The sequence below is a fragment of the Mugil cephalus genome, chromosome 22 (genome assembly GCF_022458985.1).
Source record: "Mugil cephalus isolate CIBA_MC_2020 chromosome 22, CIBA_Mcephalus_1.1, whole genome shotgun sequence".
NCBI classification, from domain to species: Eukaryota; Metazoa; Chordata; class Actinopteri; order Mugiliformes; family Mugilidae; genus Mugil; species Mugil cephalus.
The window spans coordinates 7,521,814-7,546,075 of NC_061791.1; the positions used below are offsets into that span (position 1 = coordinate 7,521,814).

Sequence of the window (24,262 nt, forward strand, 5' to 3'; positions counted from 1 at the left end):
CCAACATAATTTTGTATCATGGTAATTACCTAAAAGTGGCGTTTACTGCCCGTTTTAAAATAACAACACTTTGCAGGATATAATACATTTATTCATAAAAACACAGGGGCACATTCTCCCTCATCTCCATATCTTACAATGCCATCTTGTGGTCCGAGATCAAAATCAGTCGCAGCTGTTTTCTGGAACGAAATACTGCTGATCTGTCAAAACAACTTTCAGTTGAGCTCAGGATGAAAAAACGATCAAGGTTTAAATAGCACGCCAGGACATGTCTCTCCATGATCACTTCTCAGTTCTTTGGATCTTCTGAAGCAAATACTCCATCTGAAGGTTCAGATTGGGCTGTCCTTTCTTAGTCTTTTTGCTCAGCATCTGAAACGTCTCCATTTTTTTCTGCTTGTACTTCTGAATGGCTTCCTCTCTCTGCTGCTTGTTTTTCAGGTACTCCTGGAAGGACAGAATGAACAAGGGAGGGTGTCAGCAAAAAGACAGACTTCTGTCGTATTTTTTTTTTTTTTTTTTAAAGAAACACTTCACCTCTTTCTTCTTTATTCGCCTTTCTTTGACTCTCTCAAACTCCTCTTTTGTCTTCTGGTAGGACGTCTTCTTCTGCATTTTTTTCTTCATGCGGTTGCTTATTGGAAGACTGAAAAAAAAACATATAGAAGCAGACTTACACAGTGTTTCCCAAAATGTTTGAAATGGACGGTTGATAACTAACAACCAGAATAAAGCTGCAATTTAATCAGTTTCCACATCACTCATTTCAGAGCTTTCTGTGACTTGTGATGGTTTGTTTATTTATTTATAAATGAGCTTTATATTTAATTCAGGGACAGATTTCAGATTTGTGAACAACATGATCACCTTTCTTTTTCTTTAGTTTCTGCTGGCTCTGCCTCCCCAGACACAGGCTCCTTCAGCTCTGATCCGCTGCCAACTTCCTCATCAGCCGCTCCAGCCGGCTGTGCTGCTGCTGCATCATCACCATCACCATCAGCATCAGCATCACTTTCAGCCGCCTCTCTCCCCTGCCCTTTTATTCTCATCTTGCTCCTGTTCACTCTGTTCGTCCAGACTTCGTTCCTAAGCTTCTCGGCCTCCGCCTCGTACAGATGTCTGAGGTGCTCTGGATACTCCTCTTTATAAAGCAGTTGGGACCCCGGGTTCTTCTTCTTCTTCTTCTCTTTCCGCAGCAGCTTGTTGTACTCGTATTTGACTTTCTGCTTCCTCTTGAAAGCAAATCCTTGACCTGAGAGAGAAGATGAAGGCACAAAGTCAAAGTCAAGCGGATAGTTTATTTTGTAAATTTAACAGACTGATCTTTTTATGATTTATTTATTTATTTATTTATTAGCAAAAGTAGTTAGGTTAGGCACATTTTTAAGTAGTATACTTGAATTTAATTACATGAGAATGGGATCCTGCCCATCTAGCCAAAAAAATTACACATACTTATATAAAACCTGCCCACATTTTGCTTATTTTTCCTCTATACAGCTACGCAAACTTGTCGTTAGTCCTTTAAGAGCAGCCTGTGTGTATGAGCACACAAAAATCCCCACCTTCCTTAATGCTTCCTTCGAAGGCTTGGCGCTCCGGGACCCATTTCTTCTTCTTTTTTACACCCTGTGCGATGTGATGTGGTTTCTTTAAGTTACCATCTTTGGCTGCAAACTTTTTATTCTTCATTTTTTGATCTGTCGGTGCCATGTCGGCTCAGCCCAATCGAGAAATGTTTACAACTTTCGTGCGAGACTCAACAGCGTGTCGTTTTCTTTCCCAGGCGCCGCTTGATGACGTAGAACTAAACAGACGCGAAAGGTCGACAACAGAATAACACAATCTTAAGCCTCAGAGTTTTTTTTTGTTGTTCTTGTTGTTGCCATTCAAAGATATACGCAAACACATCACATTCTAATGAAAGTACGTTTCAAGCATTCTCAACAGCAGCTATACACAAATTGAAATAAATAAATAAAAATAAAAAAAATACAACAAAACAAATATACAGCATATTTTCCATTTCACTTGATACAAGGGTATTTTTAAATTAATTTAGAATAGGCATCTGCAACCATCGGCTGGTATATTAAACGCCAGTCAAAATGCTTTTAAAATGGATTTATAAATGTATTTATTTATTTTTAAACTGTTACAATATTTTTTTATCAAATGGGAATTATCTATATTCGTTATAAGTAGCGAGCATGTGCAGCACTGTATGAATGTGAAGCTTATTTTATAAGAAATAAATAAATCGTGTCTTTTTTTTAAGTCATCGAGGAGTATTATCGATTGTTAATGCCTGGCGTACATCACTATTTGGAGACATACGTGCTTTGCTCATGTCCTCCTCTTTTAAAGCGCTTTTTAACATGAAATCCTCCTCTCACAGCCTCGCGGAAATTCAGCGACAGATAGATGAAGTCAGGCGGTTTCTCTCCGTTACTCTAAACATCGCTAACGCTCACACGGTGGAGTTTTACACCCACGACGTGTGGAAACGGTTCATGGCCGTGAAGCCAGAGGAGGTGCTGTCAGCCGTGAGTTCCCGTAGCGACCAGCAGAGGGAGCCACAGCACAAAGGACCCGGTAAATACACTTAAGCTGACGGCAGCGAACAAAAAATAAAAAATAAAAACAACAACAAACTTTTATATAGGTTATTATTATTAATTATACATTTTAGCTTTAGCTTCCACTATAATACAGAACTACTAACTATTAATCAACTCAGTCAAAAAAAGTACTTTATCACTTTACGAACCAAAGTGCTTTACAAGATTTACAAGAAACAGTGATTAAAAATGAAAACAACAAATAAGAGGATAAAAGAGTAAAATCACCACCAAATATTTTTTAGTTAAACATCTGCTGCTTTTCCCCTTGTGAAGACATGCTTGTTATTTATAACGTAATTAATTTCTCAACAAAAAAAGGTGTTAATTAAGGAATTAGGCACATTTGTAATCCTTTTTTGATTTGATTTTTTTAACACACTTTTTTTTATGTGACCCCTACCCTCCACCAGTTCCTAAGACATTTAAAACAGTAGAACACACCAACCTTTTCTGCATACACCACCTCACGATCCATTTCTTGCCTGTAATTATTCTAGTCATTGCATCACAGTGTATCTTCCTAAATTATATAAATATATTGTTTCTTTTCTTTTTCTTGCTAAATTAACCTTTATTTAATGTTATGTGGCGCTCATACACGAGGTATAATTCCTGTGTACATTGCACATTTGGCCAACACAGAGATTCTGATTTATGTATTTGTTTTTTCTGAGGGGCTGAAAGTAGTTCCGGACCCGAACATTTTGTGCAACTCCTCTAATATATCTGCATCTGTCTTCCTCCACAGAGCCGTCCGGGAACACATTCGGGTTTTGCAGTGATACAAACCGGCTGGTGGATACTCATGAACTTCTGCAGGCGGCCAAGTCCCGCTCTCTCCCTGGCCTTGGAGTCTGCATGAGCCGGGATGAGCTGCTGCAGGAGCTCAGAGGGAACGGGTCCGAGTCTGGCGCCCCACCAGCGGAGTCGGGTAGGAGAGAATGAACGGCCTTGCACGCATGCTGAGAGTAGGAAACCGGTCAAGGATTGTCTAAGATTGTCCATCTAAAATCTGTCCGTCCATAAGTCTGTGCTGGCTTAGGGGTTGATATGGGGCCTGATGCGCGTTCTGTGCGACCCAGGTGCTGAGTTGGAGCCAGATGAGTTCATGAACTCTAAGAAGTCCCATGAAGTCCAGTCCATGTCGGAGGTGGTGGCCAGTTTGGCCCAGCAATGTGGAGTCAAACAGGTAGATTTTAGAATAGAACGATTATTATTATTAACATCTGCTTGTAAAAACTTTAACATTTTCTTTTCTAAACACCCAGGTGATAGATGTGGGCTCAGGGAAAGGCTACCTGAGCTCCTTCCTGTCTCTTCAGTACGGCCTTCGGGTCTATGGCATCGACTCCTCCAGCACCAACACCCATGGAGCTCAGGAGAGGAACAGGAAGCTAAAGAAGTTCTCCAAGGCGTACCAGAAACACACCAAAGCTGCAAGGGCGCAAGGAAAGAGCACGCAACCCTCTCAGGAGGAGTTAGTAGAACTAAAACCTGGAATTAATGGAGATGAAGATGTTTTACGTGTTGATGGAGCAGGATCACAGGAGGAGAAGGAGGAGGAGGAGGTGTCAGTCAGCGCGTCGGCTGAACGGCATTCGGAGCAAAATCCAGAGGAGCTCTTCCTCAGCGCCCTATCGGAGGATGTGATACAGCCCACGTCCCCCAGGGTCCCTCCAGGTCAGCTCAGCGCTGAGGAGAGGGAGCGGAGGAAGAGGGAGAACCTGGAGAGGAAGGCTCAGAACAGAACCGACGGCGCCCTGTACTCGCCGCTCACGTCTTACGTCACCGCCGAAACCGAGCTGCGAGAGCTCATCTGCGAGTTGGAGGTGAGCGAATCCAAACGCAAAAAAAAGAAAAATAAATTTTAAAAAAAGAGGTAAATTTGGGAAGTAAATGAGGTGTGTGTTGGTGCAGCTGTACGGCGCGGTAGCAGCTTCCCACAGCAGCTCCTAAAGTTACAAGCACGCCAGAGCGGCTGGAGTTTGAATTACTCGAGTGAGCGCGGGCCGCGAGCGCGACGCCAAATCTGCAGCACGTCATCATCAATAAACTTTCCCATCGATCTATCTTCTCCACCCCTTCACCCCCTCTCCCCCTCCCCCTGCCTCTTCTTCTTCTCTCCCCCTTTTCGACTGCGGGACGTCTCCAGGATGCGGTCATGGTCGGCCTGCACACGTGTGGCGACCTGGCTCCCAGCACCCTCAGGATGTTCGTGGCTAAACCGGAGCTGTCGGCAGTGTGCAGCGTGGGCTGCTGCTACCACCTGCTGTCTGAGGAGTTTGACCCCACCGGACAGGGTAACGGCACACCACGCCACGAGATGCAGTGTTCTCCAACACAGCTCTCCAGTTTATTTTCCTCTTTCCTCTCTATATCACTCACAAAATCCCATTTCAGAAACATCCTCACCGCTTTGATGTTATCAGAACGGTACTATCATCTTCCCCCATAAATGCTTATAATCATATTTTATAGTAAACAAGTCCAATATTCCATAAAGAGTTTAGAGGCTTGGATGAGTTACCCCTCTGGAGATCGACTCGAGCCCAGAAAGCCACTGGTAGAGTCATTACAGTGAATTCATGGATTTAGGATGGCTGCTTAATGCCTCTGAAATGAGAGTTATTTTGACCTTTATTATTCTGCAGCCTGTGCCTAGTATTTCATCGTCACTCTTTTTATAGTTAGCCCGGACTTCTGAGCAGAAATAGCCAGGCCCCGTGGTTTCCAGGTGCCAAGACGCGGCATCGTCGCGCAGAAATCATCCCTGTTTTTAAGATATCCCTTCTAACTCCGCGGTTTATGAGGTACGAAATGGTCTACATGTGTCCTCGTGCCTGCGACCGGAGAACTCTGCGCATCTGCGAGGTAAGCGGGGCCGGCGCGGCATCGCGTCATCCCCTTGTTAACGGCGCGACCTTCGACACTCGCGTCATCGCCGGCCGCCCTCGGAGTCAGCCAGCAGCGGCAGATGATATCATGACGGCTGATTGAAAACAGTCCTTTCCGCGCCTTTTTTTTTTTTTTTGTTCCTCGAGCCATGTCGTTCAAAGTAGCGAATGAAAGGCATTCGCTCCCATGTTGGCCTTTTGCAGCGCAGTCTGGGCTACGGTCCAGCTCCCGTGGTGTCCTGCCTCACCCTAAAAAAAACAAATATGCATATTCTCATTTAGTCCTGAAGTGCATTGTTCACTAGTACCAATCAGGCCACACCTGTCTTCCTGTCCAGACATTTCATTGCATTGACGTGACCACTTCACATGTTGGACAAGTTAAGCGTGCAGTCACGGTGCCTGTCAGCATCCGTGGTCCGGACAGAAGGGACGTTAACCCCGACCGCCAATGTGTCCGGAGCAGTCTGCGAGAGCCCCGCCGTCCACAGCTGCACATGTTATTAGCGCTTCCTCTGACAGTTTCCCTATGGATTCACTGTGCCTTGGCCTCCGTCACTGATCCTTTCAGAAGTGACAAGAAAAGGATGCCTTGCTCTCACACTCAGTGCCCTCCCACTGGGAACTCGTGTTAAAATTCCTCACAATAATAGGTCGCGGTCACCGATTCTGACCTTTTTTTTTTAGGCGAAATAAGGAGCAATTCATGTTTATTTCCAGTCATTTTAGGGAATTCTGTCGTATTTTTTTCTTCGTATAAAGCTGCTGCCAAGAGACGGTTAGCTTAGCTTAGCACAATAGAAGGAAACAGATGTCCTGGCTCTCCGAAAGTATCAACTGCAGCATCTAAAACTTAATATCGTACAAGATGTTTGTGAAGCGGACCTAAACCGTAGTGAATATTATTGTCACGCTAGGCCTGCTGTTGCTCCCCACATTGAACATCTGTGCCTAACTAAGCTAACTGACTGCTGGTGTTTCAGTGAAGCAGATTGCTGTGGATTGAATCATAATATTCTCCACCTGCTAACTTGCTAAGGGTTCGCTGGCAAATATTTGAAATTCATACACCCTGCAAATTTTTTTTCCAACCATCCAAATAATCAGCCTGTATACGCCTGTTGCCTCTGTGTGTTCCCTCTACAGAGTGTTTGCACGGTGTGTGTGGTTTTCCTCTGAGCCAGTACCTCCGCGAGCAGTCCTGGTTCTGCGGCAGAAATGCCAGGATGTCGGCGTGCTTGGTGAGTTCGGATGACGTGAAAAAACATCCACGGCGGCATCTTTAACACATTTACATTTCAGAAACAGGAACCTCTGACTGAATCTAAAGAATCCTTTTATTTACTGTGCTACACTCAGATGACCCAACACGGTACAATCATTCACAGATTAAGTTAATGCTATTATCTTGTAATGCTGGGTTCAAACCACGAGCAAAAACATTACAAAGAGACCAAGCATGACCAACGATGTTACCGAGTTACAGTTTAACTGTTGCTCCAGTGCACATTGATGCCGTTATTTCATTAAAAACACTATAGAAAAAAAGAAAATGGGGCGATTTAGGATTGGTTTACGGTCATTACAACCTTGGAGACTGAAAAAGAGTGGTTTTAGTAGTAAGTAGTGGGGCTAAGCTAATCTCTCAGTGGTTGAAAGTCACACGGTTGTGTGGTGGCAGCGTGGAGGGGGGTGACTCCAGGACGCTGGAACTCACTGAGTGCATTTACATGTAAAGCTTAATTGAGCTATGCTCAAAATTCGACTTCTTGACCACAGTCTTTGTCCCAGTTTACATGGAGAAGAAGAAATCGAATAACTCATGGGCCTTAATTAAACAAAACACTGGTGAAGAGAGGTGCTCACTGGCTAGGCTAATTAGCAGGTGTCTTCCTGTTGGTTGCTAGCTGGTAGCTGACTGCTAGTCTGCTGGTTGTTTTTTTTTTTTCAGTTGGACTGGGCTTCTAAATGTGTTTTGCCTCGGATCTTGGCACAAGGGATTCTCACATCTTATCCTGATTTGTAGTGTGTTTGTAACAAGGATGGTAATTGAACAGTTGACTCCTGTAGTCCGGGTAGTCATAGTAGACATATTTCAGAGTATGATGTCATCCAATGGGTCACCAGTCAACATTAAAAACTGCTTCATCCATAAAAGGTGTTACAGAACTGGTTGATGCTCCAGTTCGTCTTTGGTGTCTTTTTGGCGTAAACTTGTGTCTTCTACATTATTCATCTGCATTTGTGTTGCAAACAAGAAATATTTCTGCCACAACACGGGTCTTATCTGCAGCAGCTTCATCTTGAAGCTTCATTAACAGTTTGGTGCCAAATACAACGGCGTACCTTCAGAGGTCTCGTAGAGACCATACCTCTGCAAATGGACCTCTGGTTCATTTAGTGAGCGGTGGTCCTAATGTTTTATCTCTTCCGTGAACTGTACACACAGCATGTGGATGAAAGAGTTTTTGAGTTTCTACCTTTTACAGGAAACACTTTGTCGTAACAATTTGCTTTTTTTTTTCTTTTTCTTCAATAAAACAGGCACTGGAGAGAGTTTCACTGGGCCAAGGGGTAAGCCGGTCACGCACACTAATTGTAATCAATATCATGAACTAATAGTCATCATCGTCCAAGAATGGGAGTTGGATGTCTTTCTCTAAACTATCATTAAACTCATCTAAACAAGTCCATCAAGTTATTTCAAACTACAAATAGGGGCGTTCACAATCACCCAGCGCTGCATTATCTCCACTGTAGATCTCCTGCATGCATTCAAACAATCAGCCCATCAATTCTTCTATTGTTTTAAGTCTGTGACTGACTACAGTGTATTTATTTGAAATGTACAGCTCCGTGCCAAAGCTGATACATGATCCCCGCAGCCATTAATATGGAATGTTTATAAATATTAATGCAATCACGGAAAGATTGATTACTTGTTGGAACGGAGGTCTAAATCCAAAAACAGGCTTGATTGCCTGCTAGTGTTGCATGGTGTGCAGAGTCGGAAATATTCATCCAACCATTTGTAGACACGCCGGATGAAAAGAATAAGAAACCTTTAATATGAAAAATACAGCATTACGTCAGATAAATATGTTTTTCCTGCAGATTCAGATGGAGTCTCTGTTCTACCGTGCAGTCCTTCATGTTATTCTGAGGGACCACTACAGCTCATATAAAAGGTAACACATAGGAATATACATCTGGACTTGAAGGTTACTGCAGTACGAGAAACTGCAGCAACACATGACATTTTGTTCCCTCCAAGTGTCGAGTAGCAGACGTATTTTGTGAGAATGAACAGAACAAGCGTGGAGCCTCCATAGCCATCCAGAGGGTTTGTTTTCTTTGTCCTGAACCAGAAAGGAAAAGTTTTGGTTTCTGCTGTGTTTGCGTTACAAATGAACCAAGACTTGCAAACACAAGTCATATGTTCTCTGACGCTGACCGGGGTTTAGTTCACTGTCGAGTCGAGCCTAATGAATCATTGACCCAAGAGTGCTGAAATGAGTGTGCAGTGAAGGAACAAATTTGTTAATGTACAGAAAATGAACTAGAACGTAGATAATTGGTCATTTAGGGATTTAATTCAAAGACAAACATTTTTGCTCAAAAACAGCACCAAAGTGTTGGCCAAACCGTTGATGGGCCAGAAGGCATCAGCTAATCCTAGTTCATAATGAGAGGAAAACAAATGTATCACAAAAGCTGGTCCAATATACAGTATCTCTTAAGGCATTTTAACAACTACCAAAAATCAGCATGTCTGGGGTGCATGAGTAAAGGCCAGGAGATCATCATTGGAATTTATCTTCTGGGAACCTTGAATCTAAAATTAGGGTTAGGGTTAGGGTTAGGGTTAGTCCACCCAGCTGCTCCAATTTATTAGCCAGAGTGGTCATCCCTTGTACGTATTTTGAAGAGTTGAGTTTAGAAGCTAAATATAAAGTCAACTAAATATGCAGTCTGTACACTTCCAAAAAGTGTACCAAAAACGTTATTCACTTATCCTGAAAATATATCTTAAGCTCATGTGGTACCAGTTAAGGCATCAGAGTATTAAAGCATCATCCTGTTTGTCCTTCATTTCCGTTACCACGCAGCGCTTTCCATCCGTAACACTTGAACAAGAGACGGAAATGCTGCAGACTTTGACCAAAGATTCCAACAGAGAACTGCTCGGACCCAGCTGACCTGTGACCTTTATTTTAACGACTACCATCAAAACGGCACCGAGCATCCAATAGATTCGCCAAACCTATTCATCATGGTTTTCGTCCTTTAGAAGTGTTTGCTAAGGTGTGATTTCTTTATAGTAGAGGGCGCAGCAGGAGGGTGAAGGTTGCTTATTTCACTGAGGATGTTTCGAGACTGAAAAAAAATTGTGTTTGCTCCACAGTGAAAAGAGAGTTGGAAATGTCTATTCCAAGGCGAAATCTTTTGTGGACTACGTTCGCCGAGCCCTACGCAGACTGGAGCTGGACGAATCAAAGGTCAGGAGCAGAATATTCCAGCCTTGGTGCCTACTACGTTTTCAGCCCCAAACGTATTCCTGCGTGCAATGTTTCTCTCAATTCTTTTATTCATATTCAATGCCCACATCGCCTGAGTCACTCACACACAACACCGAACTCTCTGTTCAGCTTTCAGACCGTGAAATCCAGGACTACCATGACGTATACAGTGCGCGAATGAGCGAGATGCATGCTTTTAACATGGTAAGTGCCGTCTTCAACCGCAACAACCTGTGTAGAAACAGTTTTATTCCCGTAAAATATCAATAAGTTACAGACCACTAAGCGAGATCATTGCAGTCTGCAGGGAAATAATGCACGAATGATTGCACGGAGCAAGAAGAAACCCAGTCTCCGGTTTCTTCGGAGGCCACTAATTGTGGTGTCAGACAGCATACCGGATTTCTTTCATGACATAAAACAGGGAAATGGTTTTTTGGAATTGCCCATCACCTACTGGGAAGAGACAAGTCAGTGTGGGATTTCAGTTGGTAGTTTGAAATTTACAATAGCAGTTTCAACCCCTTTTTGTAATTGTCTGTTTGAATATAGTGATGCTGAATACAATGTAATAATGTTTCTTTGTTTCTTTGCGTAGTTGAAGGTGACACTTGCACCCTGCATTGAAGGTCTGATTCTCCTTGATCGCCTCTGCTACCTGAAAGAACAGGTACAGTCACTCAAAAGTTGTCTCAGCAACCACAAGACACCCTCAGAAGGCCCTTGTCAATCAAGTAAACGCAGCCCCAGCAACTGGCATTTAGCATTGCGACTTTGATGTATGTCCCACACTTTAGGGTTCCTACTAATGTGCAGATGTTAACTGAAAAAAAAACAAACTTTACTTGGTGGGTAACCATTAGCTGTCCAGGGAACAGTTCAGTCTGAAAAACCTACACTGACGTCCAAGAACTACTGGCAATGAAGGCTGACTGTGACTTTGCCTCACGTTGCCAAAAAACCTCCAGTGGCCTTACTCCCTCAAACAGCTGATTGTCATCTTGTTGTGTCACGGCCTTTGGATTAATTGTTTTGTGAATGCAGTTTGAGTGTGCGATGCGTATCAGCTCCATGATGCTGAAGAACAATTATGCACCATTATGACAAAGCCTAGGATACATGAGTCATATTCAGGGACATAAGGTCTAATGTTACCTCGAATGGAAACTTAAAACTAATGAAAACACAATGATGTCAATATGTAACCCATGTCACAACTATTCTCTTTTTAGTTTTCCCCTTTTTTCAGCTGGATTTGTCTTTATTATTTGCTTGTACAGTCCGTTGATTGGGATTTTATTTTTGCATGATGAAAGGGAAAACGTGGAAATCTCAGCTGAAATCTTTTTGATTCGGACACGAGTATAGGTGTCGGCTGAATTAAAGCCAGCCTGCAATTTATCGTCCTGTGCTTTTGCAGCCAAACACAACACGCTAATCTTCGTTCCGAGTCGCTGGGACAAGAAATGTACGATCCGAAAGCTTTGAAGTTCTGATTACACGTGATTGTGTGTCAGATGGGCTTCCTTAACGGGTTTGCGTAATCAAAATACGTAATATCCAGAGAGAGCTCGTCAGCCTTAGGAGATCTCCCTGGAGGAGGAGCAGAGGAGTAAAAGAGGAGGCGATGGATGAATGTTAATGTGATCCGTGTGATAATAAACTGTGCTGGAGAATGCGTTTGATTGAAAACACATTTTTGCGTATTGATTGGCATCAAGCAGGAGAGAATATCTGGTAATTTCTATGTGTCATGGATTTAAAGGCAGACTGTCTTCTGATGTGGTTGTCTCAAAGGTCAATGGACCAAAGTGGACACTGAAATATCCACTGGCTATCATGTGTTTAGGGTTTTTACTCCTTGGGCAAAACAATGGAATAGTTGTAAGCTGTTGTCAGGAATAGAAATTCCGGTCAGTCATTAAACGTAATTAAGCAGCTATTGCATGAGATTTTATTGTGGTTCTCAGGCAATGAATCCTTCCTCAAATCCTCATCCTGAACCTGGCAATCTCGTCACATCTCTTGTAGCGTCACCGTGAGGTGTACGTTTGTGGTTGTAAGACACACCGACGGTTTGGTGTTTGTCGGCATTGGGCCATCGGTGACCATCTGTAGCTGCAGATTTTGCAGAGTGTCACACATCATTGCCACTGATCGTACCCCAGCGTGTTGAATTGTCCAAATGACGAACACAGACTACCGTCACCAGCTAGTCTCATGCAAGCGCAGAAATGTATGGGCCTGATGGCTGTTGGCTGCCGTCTTTACGGTGTGTTCAAGTGCAATTTGCAGATGGCAACCACCTTCGTTGCCTGTAGTTCCTTGATGTCAGTTTGCTGTTCCCATGCCTTTAAACTCTGGATTACAATTGGTGATGAGTTTTTGTTGTCATGAGAACAAAACAATGACCTTTAGGTCCGTACATAATCTCAATTGCAGGCACTTAGATCAATAACAATAGAAAATAAGACTAATGGCAGATAACACAGCAACAATAGCTAAGGTTTAGGCTATTTAAATGGTGTGGCTGCTTTACAAAGGCAATAGTTACCTAGCTACCACGGAGGACAAACACATATGAAAAGGGATCAACATTTGTATAGATATTTCTCCTTTGGGGATTCAATAGATGAATTGTTAATAGTGAAAACATCACAGAGGAGAGGAGAGCACGCCAAGGGCCACAAAGCCAGGCTGGAGAAGAGAGAGATTTTTTTTTCATGTATATATCCATGTGTTTTTGATTCATTTCTGTTGTGAGTTATTGTTTTATGGGTGTGTTTTTCTGCAGGAGGATGTATCATTCTCTGCTCTGGTGCAACTGTTTGACCCCCTGCTGTCGCCAAGATGTTACGCCGTTGTCGGTCTCAAGAGTTGTGGAAAGAGGACCACAAGCTGAACAACTTGCGTACATGACTGGAATACACTGATTTAGGAATTATGCTTTAAAAGTTATCGCCTGCCTGTTTTAATCATATGTATGATTTTATTTCTATTTCAGCAACATCAGGTTCCTAGCTTTGACTTTGTCTCTATTGTGAGTTTTTTTTTCCATGAAGTCATTAAAAAGTCAAGTGCTCAAAACACCTGGAAAACAGGTCCAGCTGTTTGATTGATTTACACCAACTGTAGACTTTTGTCTTTAAGTTTGAGTGACTCTTGAGAAAACACTTGTTTTTAAGGACCATTCAGGGAGCCAGGGGCATTGTGGGAATTTGGGAGGCTCTGATCCCCTCGACAGGTCTGCGAAGCCCATTCTGAGGCTTCCTAACCAGGAAGTATGGGAAACGATAGGCTGGGCAAGAGGCGCCCTTGACTTCTTTTTTAATGTTTACTTCTGTTATGCTTTGTTCTTGGTCATTTAATAAATCATGTTCTTCTTACATGTTTGAACGCAAATGTTTTAGCTTCAAGTGCACACATGAATTACGGTTGTGGGAACAACCATAACGCTGAATGAACACAGATGCAAGATAGCGAATTAAAACATTTTCCCACCAAATTCATCACACTATGTCACAACAGTATTCTCATCAACTGTATTTTGAAATGAAATCACACTTTATTAAACTAAGCAACCCTACTGAAAATTCAGCTTCCTGCTCCCCAGGCAAGATCAGGCAATATGAGTACATGAAGAGATGTTAGCGAGTAGCTAAAAGAAGCCAAAGTGATAAATAGTTATAGCACTACAAATAAATAGCAGTATAACACACACTACAAAAAGTCCTGGAGCCAAAGGTAATGCCCAAATAGTTTAGACAATAGGTCAACAGTAATAGACAAACAGTTTAAATAACTAAAAATAACAGTTTAATGCTAATGCCAAAAGTAGTAGCTAAATTGTTGATATTTCAAGCTGAACATCATGGATTGATGGTTGAAATAGCTAATGCTAATGAACAAATATTTAAAATAGCTAATGCTAATAGACCAATGTTTGAAACAGCGGTGGTTGTAACACTTGTTCTTATATGGTTGTCATAGCTAAAAGGAACTAGTTTTTGTCAAAATAACCAATATAAATGGGTAACTTGAAATGGCTAAAGTTGGTTGTAAACTGTTTGCTGTAATGGATAAATAACACTATCCATTACAGCAAACAGTTTACAACCAGTTTACAATCAAGCTAGCAACACTATATTATATATTTAGCTAAATGTGTAGGTAATAATTGGAAAGTGGTTGAAATGGACTAGCTAAAACTAGCTGAATGGATAAGCCAAAAGAGCAAAGACTAATGAAATGAAGTGAAAAATAATGAATGCCCATCCTGTAAATGTACCAGATTTAACAATGAAAGCTAATTTTCACTTGAATAAACTGTTAAAAGATCCAGCTTCTGCATTTCAATGCGATGGTTGGCTGGTTGCAAATTTGACCAAACCAAGCTAAACACACAATAATATTGTTAAATGGGTTTTTAGATTAGCACATCTGGAACATGTAGTGTCGGCGGAGGGGTTCTTGAGTTTATTTAAAGCTATATATTTAACCGTTTCAAAATGAGGATTAATTCTATTCCACCGTAATGCCAGCAGTGCATGTGGACGTTATTATTTATAAGCATAGAGACATTCATTTTCAGAAAATTATAGAGACCTTGAACTAAATTAGTCTGGAACGAAGGGAATAGGGCATATTTCCCACTGTGCGGAGCATTTGTTCCCATCACATCTTACACCGCTTCTATTATTTGTCACTGCGGCCACAGCGGGCTGCACATCTGCTGGCCATTCATAGGCCTGTCAACATTGCTGCGGTGAAACTGTGTCCCAATGCTTTATTTTTATCATGATAAAGACAGATGGTGAGCCTCTCTGCTACGTCTGGGCCGTGTTTGGATCCGGCACTGTGTTTCGTACTGACAGCCCGCAAAGATGGCCAAACCGGACTGACACGAACACAAGCAACCCAAGACGTGAATGAGGCTTGTTTGGGATATAACTGTTGGGTTTTGTTGTGGCAGAGTGAGTCATGTCCTCTCGACCTGTCTCATCCTTGATGATACTTGCACGCATGTATTTCCGCACACGTATGTATATATATAAACGCTGTGGCGGTCTTTGATGTGCCCGCATAGAAAGCAAGAGAAATTACACGTCTAAAGGCTGCATTCCAACACACACAAACGTTTAGGAAAGGAGTCAGTAAAAGCTACCCAGGCGGCGGAGAAGTTAAACTACAATTTCCTGACCTTGCACTTAACAGAAGACAGGAAGGAGTTTTTCAGGATGTGATGAAGGCTCGGAGACAGAAATAGGCTGGAGAATCTTGCATTGGTTTCCCAGCTCAGAAGTACTTGCGCTACAAGGTAGGAATCAAAGGAAATGGAGCGGAAATGAGGAGAGTGCGTCAACAGTTTGGCCTTTAGCGCCGATCACCGTTTCTCACGGTAGTGTTTGGATGTGCCCTGTGGACAATGACCTACCACCCTTCCTGATGTGAAAAATCTCATGACTCTTAGAACTTGACTAACAACCGATGGAGAGATTAAGAAAGGACCCCCGACCCACTATGTGTGTTCTATATTAAACTCGGCCTAGTGCTACTTATAAATATGCTTTATTATTACCATTTTCCATTCAATATTATGCTATACAAATAATACACAGGTACATATATTCATCATTTTTCAAACATGTGCAACAGCAGGATGGCCTGCAAGTGCTGTAAACAAAAACATACCTAATGTTAGCAGCTGCACTGTTAGCTTATTTTCTGCTAATTTTGCAGCATGGGATTTTCACTGGGGACTGATTATGCTCTGGGCGAGCTCCAGGGAACATGACAGAGTCAGTGTGTAATATGCAGCCTTATGATTGGCTCAGTAGCTGTGTACAGGAGGCTCTGATTGACAGGTGCTCCTATATTGCTGCACGATAACGACTTCTGCCTCCATTTATCCCTTTACTAAAATATGTTGGGTTCATGTTAATGTGTATTTAAAGAAATTTAAATTTGTGGGAGAAAATATATGTATAAAAAATGTCTAATCAACCAAAGATTTTGCGACCGCCTGTTAAAGACCTGTGCTTTAGAGGACAGCCAGTAATGGTTTGTTAAAAAAAAAAGATCTTTCTTGTGAATGATGAGTCAGTGTACCCAGAAAAAATCAAATGATACAGTGTGAAGGAGAAGTGTCAGACTTTATCAGAGTCAAACACCTCTTAATGTCTTCCAGCTGAGCGTGGTCACCACACTGTTTTGTTTTAAATGTCTGAAACAGAAACTGGACGAGTGCCCCGGCTGCCACCATCATGCCCTTCCAGTCACAAAGTGAGTTCGCTGCCAAATGCCGAGCTCATAAATAAAGAATATATCTGACCGGACTCTGACTAGGGCCCACTGCACTTGCTTTAGATAAAAATAATTGTTATCGCCTCAAGATGTATTCCCCGAAGAAACACGAGGAGCAAAATTCATTTCACAGCTGTCAAAAAAGGCATAAACAGACTTGGGAAATTGTGTCGATGTTTAAATGTTGTCCTCCTGACTCATGTTTTCCATTAATGTCGCAATATCTCCAAGAGTGTTGTCCAAATGAAATGAGATCAGTCTAAAAGAATAGCTGTCTTCAAACCAGAAACATTATGCTGGTGTTTAGACTCTTCTAAACATTAATGAAATTAGAAACCAAATGAGAAAATTATTTTTCCTACAAACTGTAAAACACATTTTCTGTCATAGTAGGCACGACTATGATGCCACAGCTACACCTTTAATGGACATGGCAGAGGGAAACTGAAGTAGAACAAAACAAAACCTTTCCTGCCATCTAGAATTAACCACTCAGTTTTGGCACTGTCCTTTAATGCCAATGGATTTAAAGACTTTCCTCTCAGAGTTGTATAAATGTATATTGACTTTACAGTGTTTAGAAACCACTTAACCAGTCAGATCACTCCACAGTCGATAGTATCCTAAAACGCTGCACTTTAGCGTTCATTTGAATTGTATTTATTTCCTTTTTTCATTCAATGTTTTCCTCTCTGAAACAATACAGTACAATACAGAGAGCTTTTTAACCACAGTTCAAGCCATTTTACAGTATACATTGTTAGTGTGTTTTTTTTCTGTGTGTGTTATCCATCTAAATCCAGTGCCAAGCCCAATCATCAAGCTCCCTGATTATTTTTTTTTTTTCCATTCAACATTATATTTTTAATTTTCCTGAGCGAGAACAGGAAGTGGCACCCTTGTGGATGTTCCACGCGACCGGGCTGGATTTGATTTGCTGATTCTTCATGTTGTCGAGCTTCACTGTTGATATTAATACATTTAGTGGGCTATTTCTGGGAGGGCACAGCCCCGGCCCACGGCCCTTCCAGCTGTGATTATCGGTTTCCTGTGTGATGTTTATCTGCTGGGGTGAAGAAGCAGTGGTTCCGGAGTGAAAAACACGGGGAAATTACCACCATTTGCTTTGAATGGCTTAAAGGGGTGAGGACGCCTCTTAATAGCAGACTTTGTTGTTGAAGACGGTCTTGTATGTGCGTCTGTGTCGGCTTTGGAAACATGCTGCGACTTTCCCCTTGTCCTGAGGCCTTGTCTTCACCGTGAGGCTGCTGCCTCTCAGAAAAGAAATAGTTTTGATCTCAATTCTCCTGTGAAAATGATTGACTGTGACAAAACTTTTGCAGATTGAACACAGCTGACTCTTTGTTGGCCTTCTGATTGGTCTGCTGAACACCAACCAGAGGTTTCCTACCCTTTGACGTCCTATGGTACTGTTGCTAAGTCTATCTCCATTGAAAACCATTGAAAACTTGCAATAATAGTGAATAGAGGTAACGTGTCAGCTAGTATCAGCAACCATGCTAACTTTAACAAACACCAGTATTATGACAAATCTTTCACCCATTTCCTCTGCTGAACCTACAATTGTGTAAATACATTTTTCACAAGTTTTATAGCTGCTCATTTTGTTGTGAGAATGGACCCCCGCATTGGCATTGTTTGTCTAACCTAGCAAGAGTAGCATAAGTTGGGACTTGAAAAGGGGCAAGATCCCATGGTTGGTGGTCCGCAGATCAATCAGAAGACCAACAAAGGGTCAATTATATGCTTATTATTAGCCTTTAAAAAAAAAGTCTCTGGGCTTTAGGAAGAGCCTAGTGGCTTCCCGTTTTGTTTCCAGACTTAACGCTGAGCTAAATGCTGATATCTAAAGCCAACATTCTCAAGCTGGAGACACATTAAATCATTAACTTTGTCCATGAGCAAACTAAGTGAGGTTTAAATAAGAAAAATTGTGACCTTTAAATGATATGCTCTATAAATGTTTCTCATTTCCCCCCAAAAACTGCAGAAACCAAATAGGAAAGGATAGAAGAAAAATACATCCGTCAGATATGATAAATATTTAGACAAAAGGGCAAACATTGCACACATGCTCAAAGATTCCTAATCATCCATGTAATCGAGGCCTAAAATGACCCTTAGGACCCGCAACTGAAACTGAAAATATGATGTTTTTCTTCAGGAGTGTCGCCTATTTGCAGGAAACGTGTTAATTACTGCACGGTGAGGATGTAGCAGGTAATCAGTCAGAGCGTGTAAACGCATTTTTTTTTCCCCCTATAATGTGTTTGCTTTGCTCTGGGCGTGTTTGTACTCTCCACCAGAATATTTTTTGCCTGATTTTCCTCAGCTAATCCCTTAATCACTCGTGCAGGCTGCTGCCAGAGAGAGCTCCGCTTGTCCCCGTGGGCCAGACTGAGGGCACAGCGTTCATTTCTGTGTTCGACTCTGTGTTTGTTTAGTTGCATGCTGTGACAATGCCGGTGCGTGATCTAACAAATCGTTGTCTTAGAGATAAAAGTGCCACAAGGAACAGGTCTCCTTCCAACAGCAACCAAAAAAACAAAGATCCTCGTCTGTCACCTCTCGATGCTGACGAATGCCAGAGAAGAGGAAGCACGTCGGCATAAGTCTCCTAAATTATCCAACAGGTTCCTTGAGGACCAGGTCAACTGTTGTTCAGAATCAGGGTCACTGTTACAAATGACTCTCCGAGCCAAGCTTTGTCACCGTCTCTGCCGTTGTCTTCATGCTCCACACGTCCATCTGTCTTTTTTTTTTCTTCTTTCTCCGCTGTTTCGCACTGGATTTATCTCCTCAGAGCCTGGCTGTGGGACAGGCGTTGGTCCAGCTGGTAGTCAGCAGGACCAGGCTGCACGTTTTCCAAACTGATGCCCAAATGTACGCCTGCCATACTCAGCAGAGATGGCAAATGAGTCAATGTTTTTAATTTGAAGGCAGAACGTGAATCCCCAGTTCTTAAATTTTAAACAGGTCCACAAATCAAGCGGACCTGTTTTATGAGGCATGATATGGGCCTACTTTAAAACTCGGAACATATATAGTGAAGAGGGATGCTGTACAAATATGATAGACACGTGTGTTTTGTGTGTTATTTACACACAAATGCACAGATAAACTGTTTTTAGTTGATTCTAATTTAAATTAATGAACTACCCGCTGTTAAATACGCCCTTGTTATACTACACATATAATTTTAGGCCTGACTTCCTGTTTATAATTGATTCAGATTCGACCAGCAATGCATAAAGCCGTACCGCGGATCCCCCACTTCCCTCCATCTCCACCTTCTCTCTCCGGCGCAGAGCCCACTGCGCATGCTCCGCCTCCCTGAAAACCACATGCGTCTCCCCGCTCCGCTCTCTCCGGTGCCAAGGCAGAGAGATGCGCACGCCGAGGACGCCGCAGCTTCAGCAGCAGCAGCAGCAGCACCACCACCACCACCGAAATGCGCACGACTCCGAGGCAGCCCAGGCGGCAGATTAACCCCCACTCCGGCAGCCCCCGTCCGTCTCCCAACACAGCGGGTTAGGGGGAATATGGCAAACTTTGACACACTTTGCGTGACATGCGAAATGCCCTGCGTTGTCTGGAGAGCCGTGCTGCCGAGCGGCTGAATTGGGAGCACAATAACACAGAGACTTACAGAGAGAGAAAGAGAGGAGGGGACCTGATTCCAGTCATTTCTATCCAGGATCCTCTCCCACGTTGGTTTTGAGAGATGATCACGGAGCTGGTGTGCACCGCCGTGGCTGTGGGTCTCTATCTGAACACGCTGGACGCGGATTTCTGCTACGATGACAGGTAGGTTGCGCCGCCGCCAACGACATCACCCTCCGCTGCTCCACTTGTCATCTCGTCTCGTTACCTCGGCACGGAAGCGGAGGAGGAGGGGGGTTGCGCCTGCCTGCCCGCTTTCCTTGCATGTGTTTTTCTTTGTAGCCCGCAATAAATCACTCCTTATATGCTCTTAAGTCAGAGAGAGAGGAGAAGATGGCAGTTTACTGCAATCCAAAATTACAATTCTCGGAACATGTGCTTCCCCCGCACTTCACACAAACACACGCCCCCAAACGTCTGAGACACGCACATAAAAACAAACAGCCTTCATATTTCTTAGGATTGAAAGTCCACACGGACGTTTCCACGGACGGCAGCCCGCGAGAACAAAAGGGGCGAAGTGTAAAGTTGTGAAGTGAGAGCACCCTCGGCCCCGTCTCCCGCTGTGCGCGCACGGAGCGCCTCGGATGCTCTTTGTGTTGATGAAGCGCTCGTTCCGACAATGCTGCGCCCCCAGGGGAATAATTCCAGTTTAAAGCGGGAGTAATTTCGCAAACAGCTGAACAAACGCGGCAAACACGCTCACGCTGTGCAGGGCCCACCTGAGATACACCTGCTCTAGAATTAAAGGACACTTTAGTCAGTGCAAAAGAGATGTGGCATCAGGGACTGTGACATTATTGGGACATCTACTCTTTATTTTAGCTGTTAATCAGTTAATTATTCAGTCTGCAACAAGCCTAAAGGTTTTCAGTTTTCAGTGTTGGAAACTGGAGGTCTCAGATTGTTTACTTTGCTCGAATGTTCAGGATACAATGATCATATCCATCTTTGAAGTAAAATAATATTTGAAGAAAAAACAAAATACACGTCACGCTGAGGCCTAACTGGTGATGAGAGGTTGTGAGCCAGAAAGGAGGAAAAACCCTGATGAAATTAGATGACACAAGTCATGTGCAAAAGAGAGGGGGGGAAAGGAGGACAAATACATATGTGGTTTTGAGAATAAGCACATCTTGACAGCGAGTTTTTTATTGACCCTGACGATGCGCCATACACGGGCAAAACTTTTTCGCTCTGTCAAAACCGATAATAATTTGTCTTCAAATCCAGATTTCTCCGCGGATCAGACGCATGAACAGACAGTGAACAGGTTGCCTCTCTTGTTTTAGCTCAGTCAGGGGTCGCTGTCTGCTTAGCATCTGCTGACACCTCTTAAAGGTCAAATATCACTCCCTCTCCACCCCACCCCACCCAGCGCTTTGCTTTTCACCACCATCCGCGGCTGCTTTGTGTGTGCGTTCGTGTCACTAAGACGGAGCGTGTGCGGCTGTGAAGAACTATGAGTAGGAGACGTGGAGAGCAGCGGCAGAAATGAGCTCCGTGTGTTGTCTTAAGTTACATCACGCCCCGGCGCACAGCGGCCCAGGGGAGGTCACGCATCCGTCAGCGACGTCTGCACGACACTGTGAGGTTGTCAGGAAGCCAGCTGGTGACAGATGACCCCCTTACCCCTCCTGCCCGCCTCGGCCTATGCTCGCACTCCATCCCCTCAGTGAAAGTTCGCTGTCCGCCCGACACCGCGTATCTATCAAAGTCACCGGCTTGATTTACGCTCTCGGGGACGGACGCTGGCGTTTTGGCCCAGCGCTCTCACGTGGAGGAGGCTGAATAGCAATCAGAGGTCTGACCTTCCCTGCTCGTTCATCAAACGGCGTCCTCTCTCGGGGTCAAGAGTCGTGTGCTCCCACTCTCATCCCTCGGGAATTAGAAGAGAGTTATGGGCGAAAGGTTAAGGCAAGAGAAAGATTGAAGCGGAGGGGTGTCGAACTTCTCCTCTGGAGATGTCTAACAGCGCTGACCAGGGTGTACACCAGCTAGTTTTTCTTCATTTGACCCGGGCTGTGAGACGATCTTATCTTTCCCCTCGCTCTATAATCAAATTCTCATTACATGTCACATGCAGTTCCCCACATCCTAGACGAGATGGCGGAGCTGATAGGTCTTCTGTATTATCCAGGCGCTCGGGGTTGTGGGGATGTTCTGGGCCGCGCTCTGTTTTTTCAATCATGTCAAGTGTTTTTCCTGGGCATAGCTCAGAGGCTGGCCAAGCGCTCTCTGGGCCGGCGGTAATCCCAATGAGGAGCCTCTGCGTGTGAAACGCAAAGTTTTACGGGAGCTCAGCGAGGACTAGAGCCAGCCCTTTCAATTTTTTATTTTTTTTTTTGATTCGGGGGAAAATTGAAGACGTGATCTGCTGCTGCTCTGTAGTCTGACTTTTTCCCTGTTTTAGCCAGATGTAAGGGCAGGCTTATTATCATATTTTACAGAAGACATCACAGCGCTGATATGTTTGTGGCTAGATTGATTGCCTGCGAGCGGCGTTCATAGATCGGAAAATACATTTACCGTAACCTCTGAACTCGTCTTTGAATACCCATCATCGAAGCTTTTGACAGGTTGACAAATGAGGCTCCGCTCGGTTCTGACATGTTAATGATATTGGTTTTTGCAACTACACCTTATGACGAATGGACCCAGCGGATGAATGGATTCTTAGAGATGACGAGATAAAGGCGGCAAGGCTGTGAAATGAAATGCGTCATAAGCGACTTTCCGGTTTTTGCTTAGAAATGCATTATGGTTCCCCAAGGGACTGAAGTGAAGACATCTTCTCTTGGTTGCGTCAGGAACGGTTGGTGTGGATGGGAGTTCAATATCTGACACTTTATGGTTAATGTTCCCACTGCCAAAACTGAAGATCCCATTCAAGGATTTCTACAATTAAGTATCCCAAACCAGTAACAGAGGTGACACAGAGTAGTGACTCGGGAGAAGCGCCACAATGAAGTAAGAAGTCTGTTGGTTTCGGCATCTGTTTCTTTTCTAGCTCGGTTTCTGAGGTCGACCAATAAATGCATCAGCATGGGACCGTCTTTAAGAAGCGCCCTTTCATCATAGTTCAAACCACAGCGCCTTTGAATTGATGTGCTAATAGTTTCCTTTTATATATGTTAATGGTGCACACATTGCTAGGCACACTGGGACGCGTATAAATTAAACCAATATTGTTGGGTGTTCCTCCAAAGACAACACAGATTGAAATCCACAAAAGCCTGTCCTGCTTCCTCGTTTTGGTCATTTGTTCATTTGCTACACGTGCAAATTTGTATGTGGACACTGTGATGAAGTACGCTCACTCTTAATAAGGGTCAGGAATGTTCACTAATTACTCCGAGGTCCGACTTAGGTCCGACTTAGCTCCGGCTGAAAGCAAGAGCTGTCTGCAGCTGTTAACGACATAGAAAAGCCGAACAACTGAGAAAAAACAGTCAGTTTGAATGCAAATAAAGCCAGAATAATAAAATAAAAACACAAATTTTGAGTACAGCAGCTTTAAATATGCAACATTTTGCAATTTTGGAGCAGTTACAAGGCAAAGTTTATGGAAGTAACCTGAGGTATGCAATTACTTTTTATGATGAATACAGAATAGAAGCAGGTAGCACAGAAATGACCACGAAAATTGCCCTCCTGCTTTAAACTGATTGAATTCACTGCATCTCTTGTCTCAGGAGTCTTCAATGTTTTTCAGGCCACGGACCCCCAAACTGATGGTGACATTAAGTAGGGTCCCCCTACCTACTATATGGCCTAGTGCTATTTATAAATATACATGATTATTATCATTTTGAATTCAATATTGGGCTATTCAAATAATGCAAGTTCAAATATTCATTGTGCAACAGTAGGGTGGCTGTACAACTGCCGTAAAAATGAACATACCTGACATAAACATATATACATACAACATACATGGGATATCACCTAGACTCAATAGGCTTTCTTTAAATGTGCAGGGGCAAAAATAAAGAAATATATCTGTCTTATATGTCTTATCTAGCATGTTACTAAAAAGTCAGATACTTTCTTCCGGAGACTAAAAATGGAGCTAAAAGGTGAGTGAACATATTTACATTCGCTGTGAATGCTAACGTTGTTCCGTGTCTGCTAGGACCTTTACTCTTCTAGTCTTGAAAACATCTGCACAAACATTGTCGATATACGCGCGTAATGTACTATCCCTTCCTTTTTTCAGAGCTGTTCTATGAGA

The 24,262-nt window shown here is 43.2% G+C and overlaps 3 protein-coding genes across 3 annotated transcripts in view; 2 read left to right on the plus strand and 1 right to left on the minus strand.

Annotated features, from left to right (window-relative positions):
* Window positions 1–73: 73 nt before the first annotated feature.
* ccdc59 (coiled-coil domain containing 59) lies at window positions 74–1,810 on the minus strand. The gene is made up of 4 exons (XM_047575374.1): window positions 1,569–1,810; window positions 871–1,255; window positions 541–649; window positions 74–450 (listed from the first exon to the last, which is right to left on the minus strand). The coding sequence occupies exons 1-4, from the start codon at window positions 1,714–1,716 to the stop codon at window positions 286–288; spliced, it is 807 nt and encodes a 268-aa protein (XP_047431330.1). The 5' UTR covers window positions 1,717–1,810; the 3' UTR covers window positions 74–285.
* Window positions 1,811–2,320: 510 nt separating this feature from the next.
* On the plus strand, window positions 2,321–13,427 carry mettl25 (methyltransferase like 25). Its single transcript, XM_047575369.1, has 12 exons — window positions 2,321–2,598; window positions 3,376–3,558; window positions 3,710–3,816; window positions 3,896–4,456; window positions 4,780–4,927; window positions 6,668–6,762; window positions 8,066–8,095; window positions 8,636–8,709; window positions 9,927–10,020; window positions 10,171–10,245; window positions 10,640–10,711; window positions 12,836–13,427. Exons 1-12 carry the CDS (start codon window positions 2,352–2,354, stop codon window positions 12,941–12,943), a joined length of 1,794 nt encoding a protein of 597 aa, XP_047431325.1. The 5' UTR covers window positions 2,321–2,351; the 3' UTR covers window positions 12,944–13,427.
* Window positions 13,428–19,722: 6,295 nt separating this feature from the next.
* The window catches only part of tmtc2a (transmembrane O-mannosyltransferase targeting cadherins 2a), a 62,179-nt gene continuing 57,639 nt past the window's right edge, over window positions 19,723–24,262 (plus strand). The window contains exon 1 of the mRNA XM_047575488.1: window positions 19,723–20,172. Coding sequence (XP_047431444.1) covers window positions 20,090–20,172 — 83 coding nt within the window. The 5' untranslated portion in view covers window positions 19,723–20,089. The remainder of the gene's footprint in view (window positions 20,173–24,262) is intronic.

Excerpts from the sequence above, each read along its gene's own strand:
- ccdc59 (XM_047575374.1), bottom strand. The coding sequence starts at position 1,716 with ATGGCACCGACAGATCAAAAAATGAAGAATAAAAAGTTTGCAGCCAAA. Across the intron at positions 1,256-1,568 it reads CGAAGGAAGCATTAAGGAAG|GTCAAGGATTTGCTTTCAAG; the intron begins GTGGGGATTTTT and ends CTTCTCTCTCAG. Across the intron at positions 650-870 it reads GAAACTAAAGAAAAAGAAAG|TCTTCCAATAAGCAACCGCA; the intron begins GTGATCATGTTG and ends TTTTTTTTTCAG.
- mettl25 (XM_047575369.1), top strand. The coding sequence starts at position 2,352 with ATGTCCTCCTCTTTTAAAGCGCTTTTTAACATGAAATCCTCCTCTCAC. Across the intron at positions 10,021-10,170 it reads TGGAGCTGGACGAATCAAAG|CTTTCAGACCGTGAAATCCA; the intron begins GTCAGGAGCAGA and ends CTCTCTGTTCAG. Across the intron at positions 10,246-10,639 it reads AGATGCATGCTTTTAACATG|TTGAAGGTGACACTTGCACC; the intron begins GTAAGTGCCGTC and ends TTCTTTGCGTAG.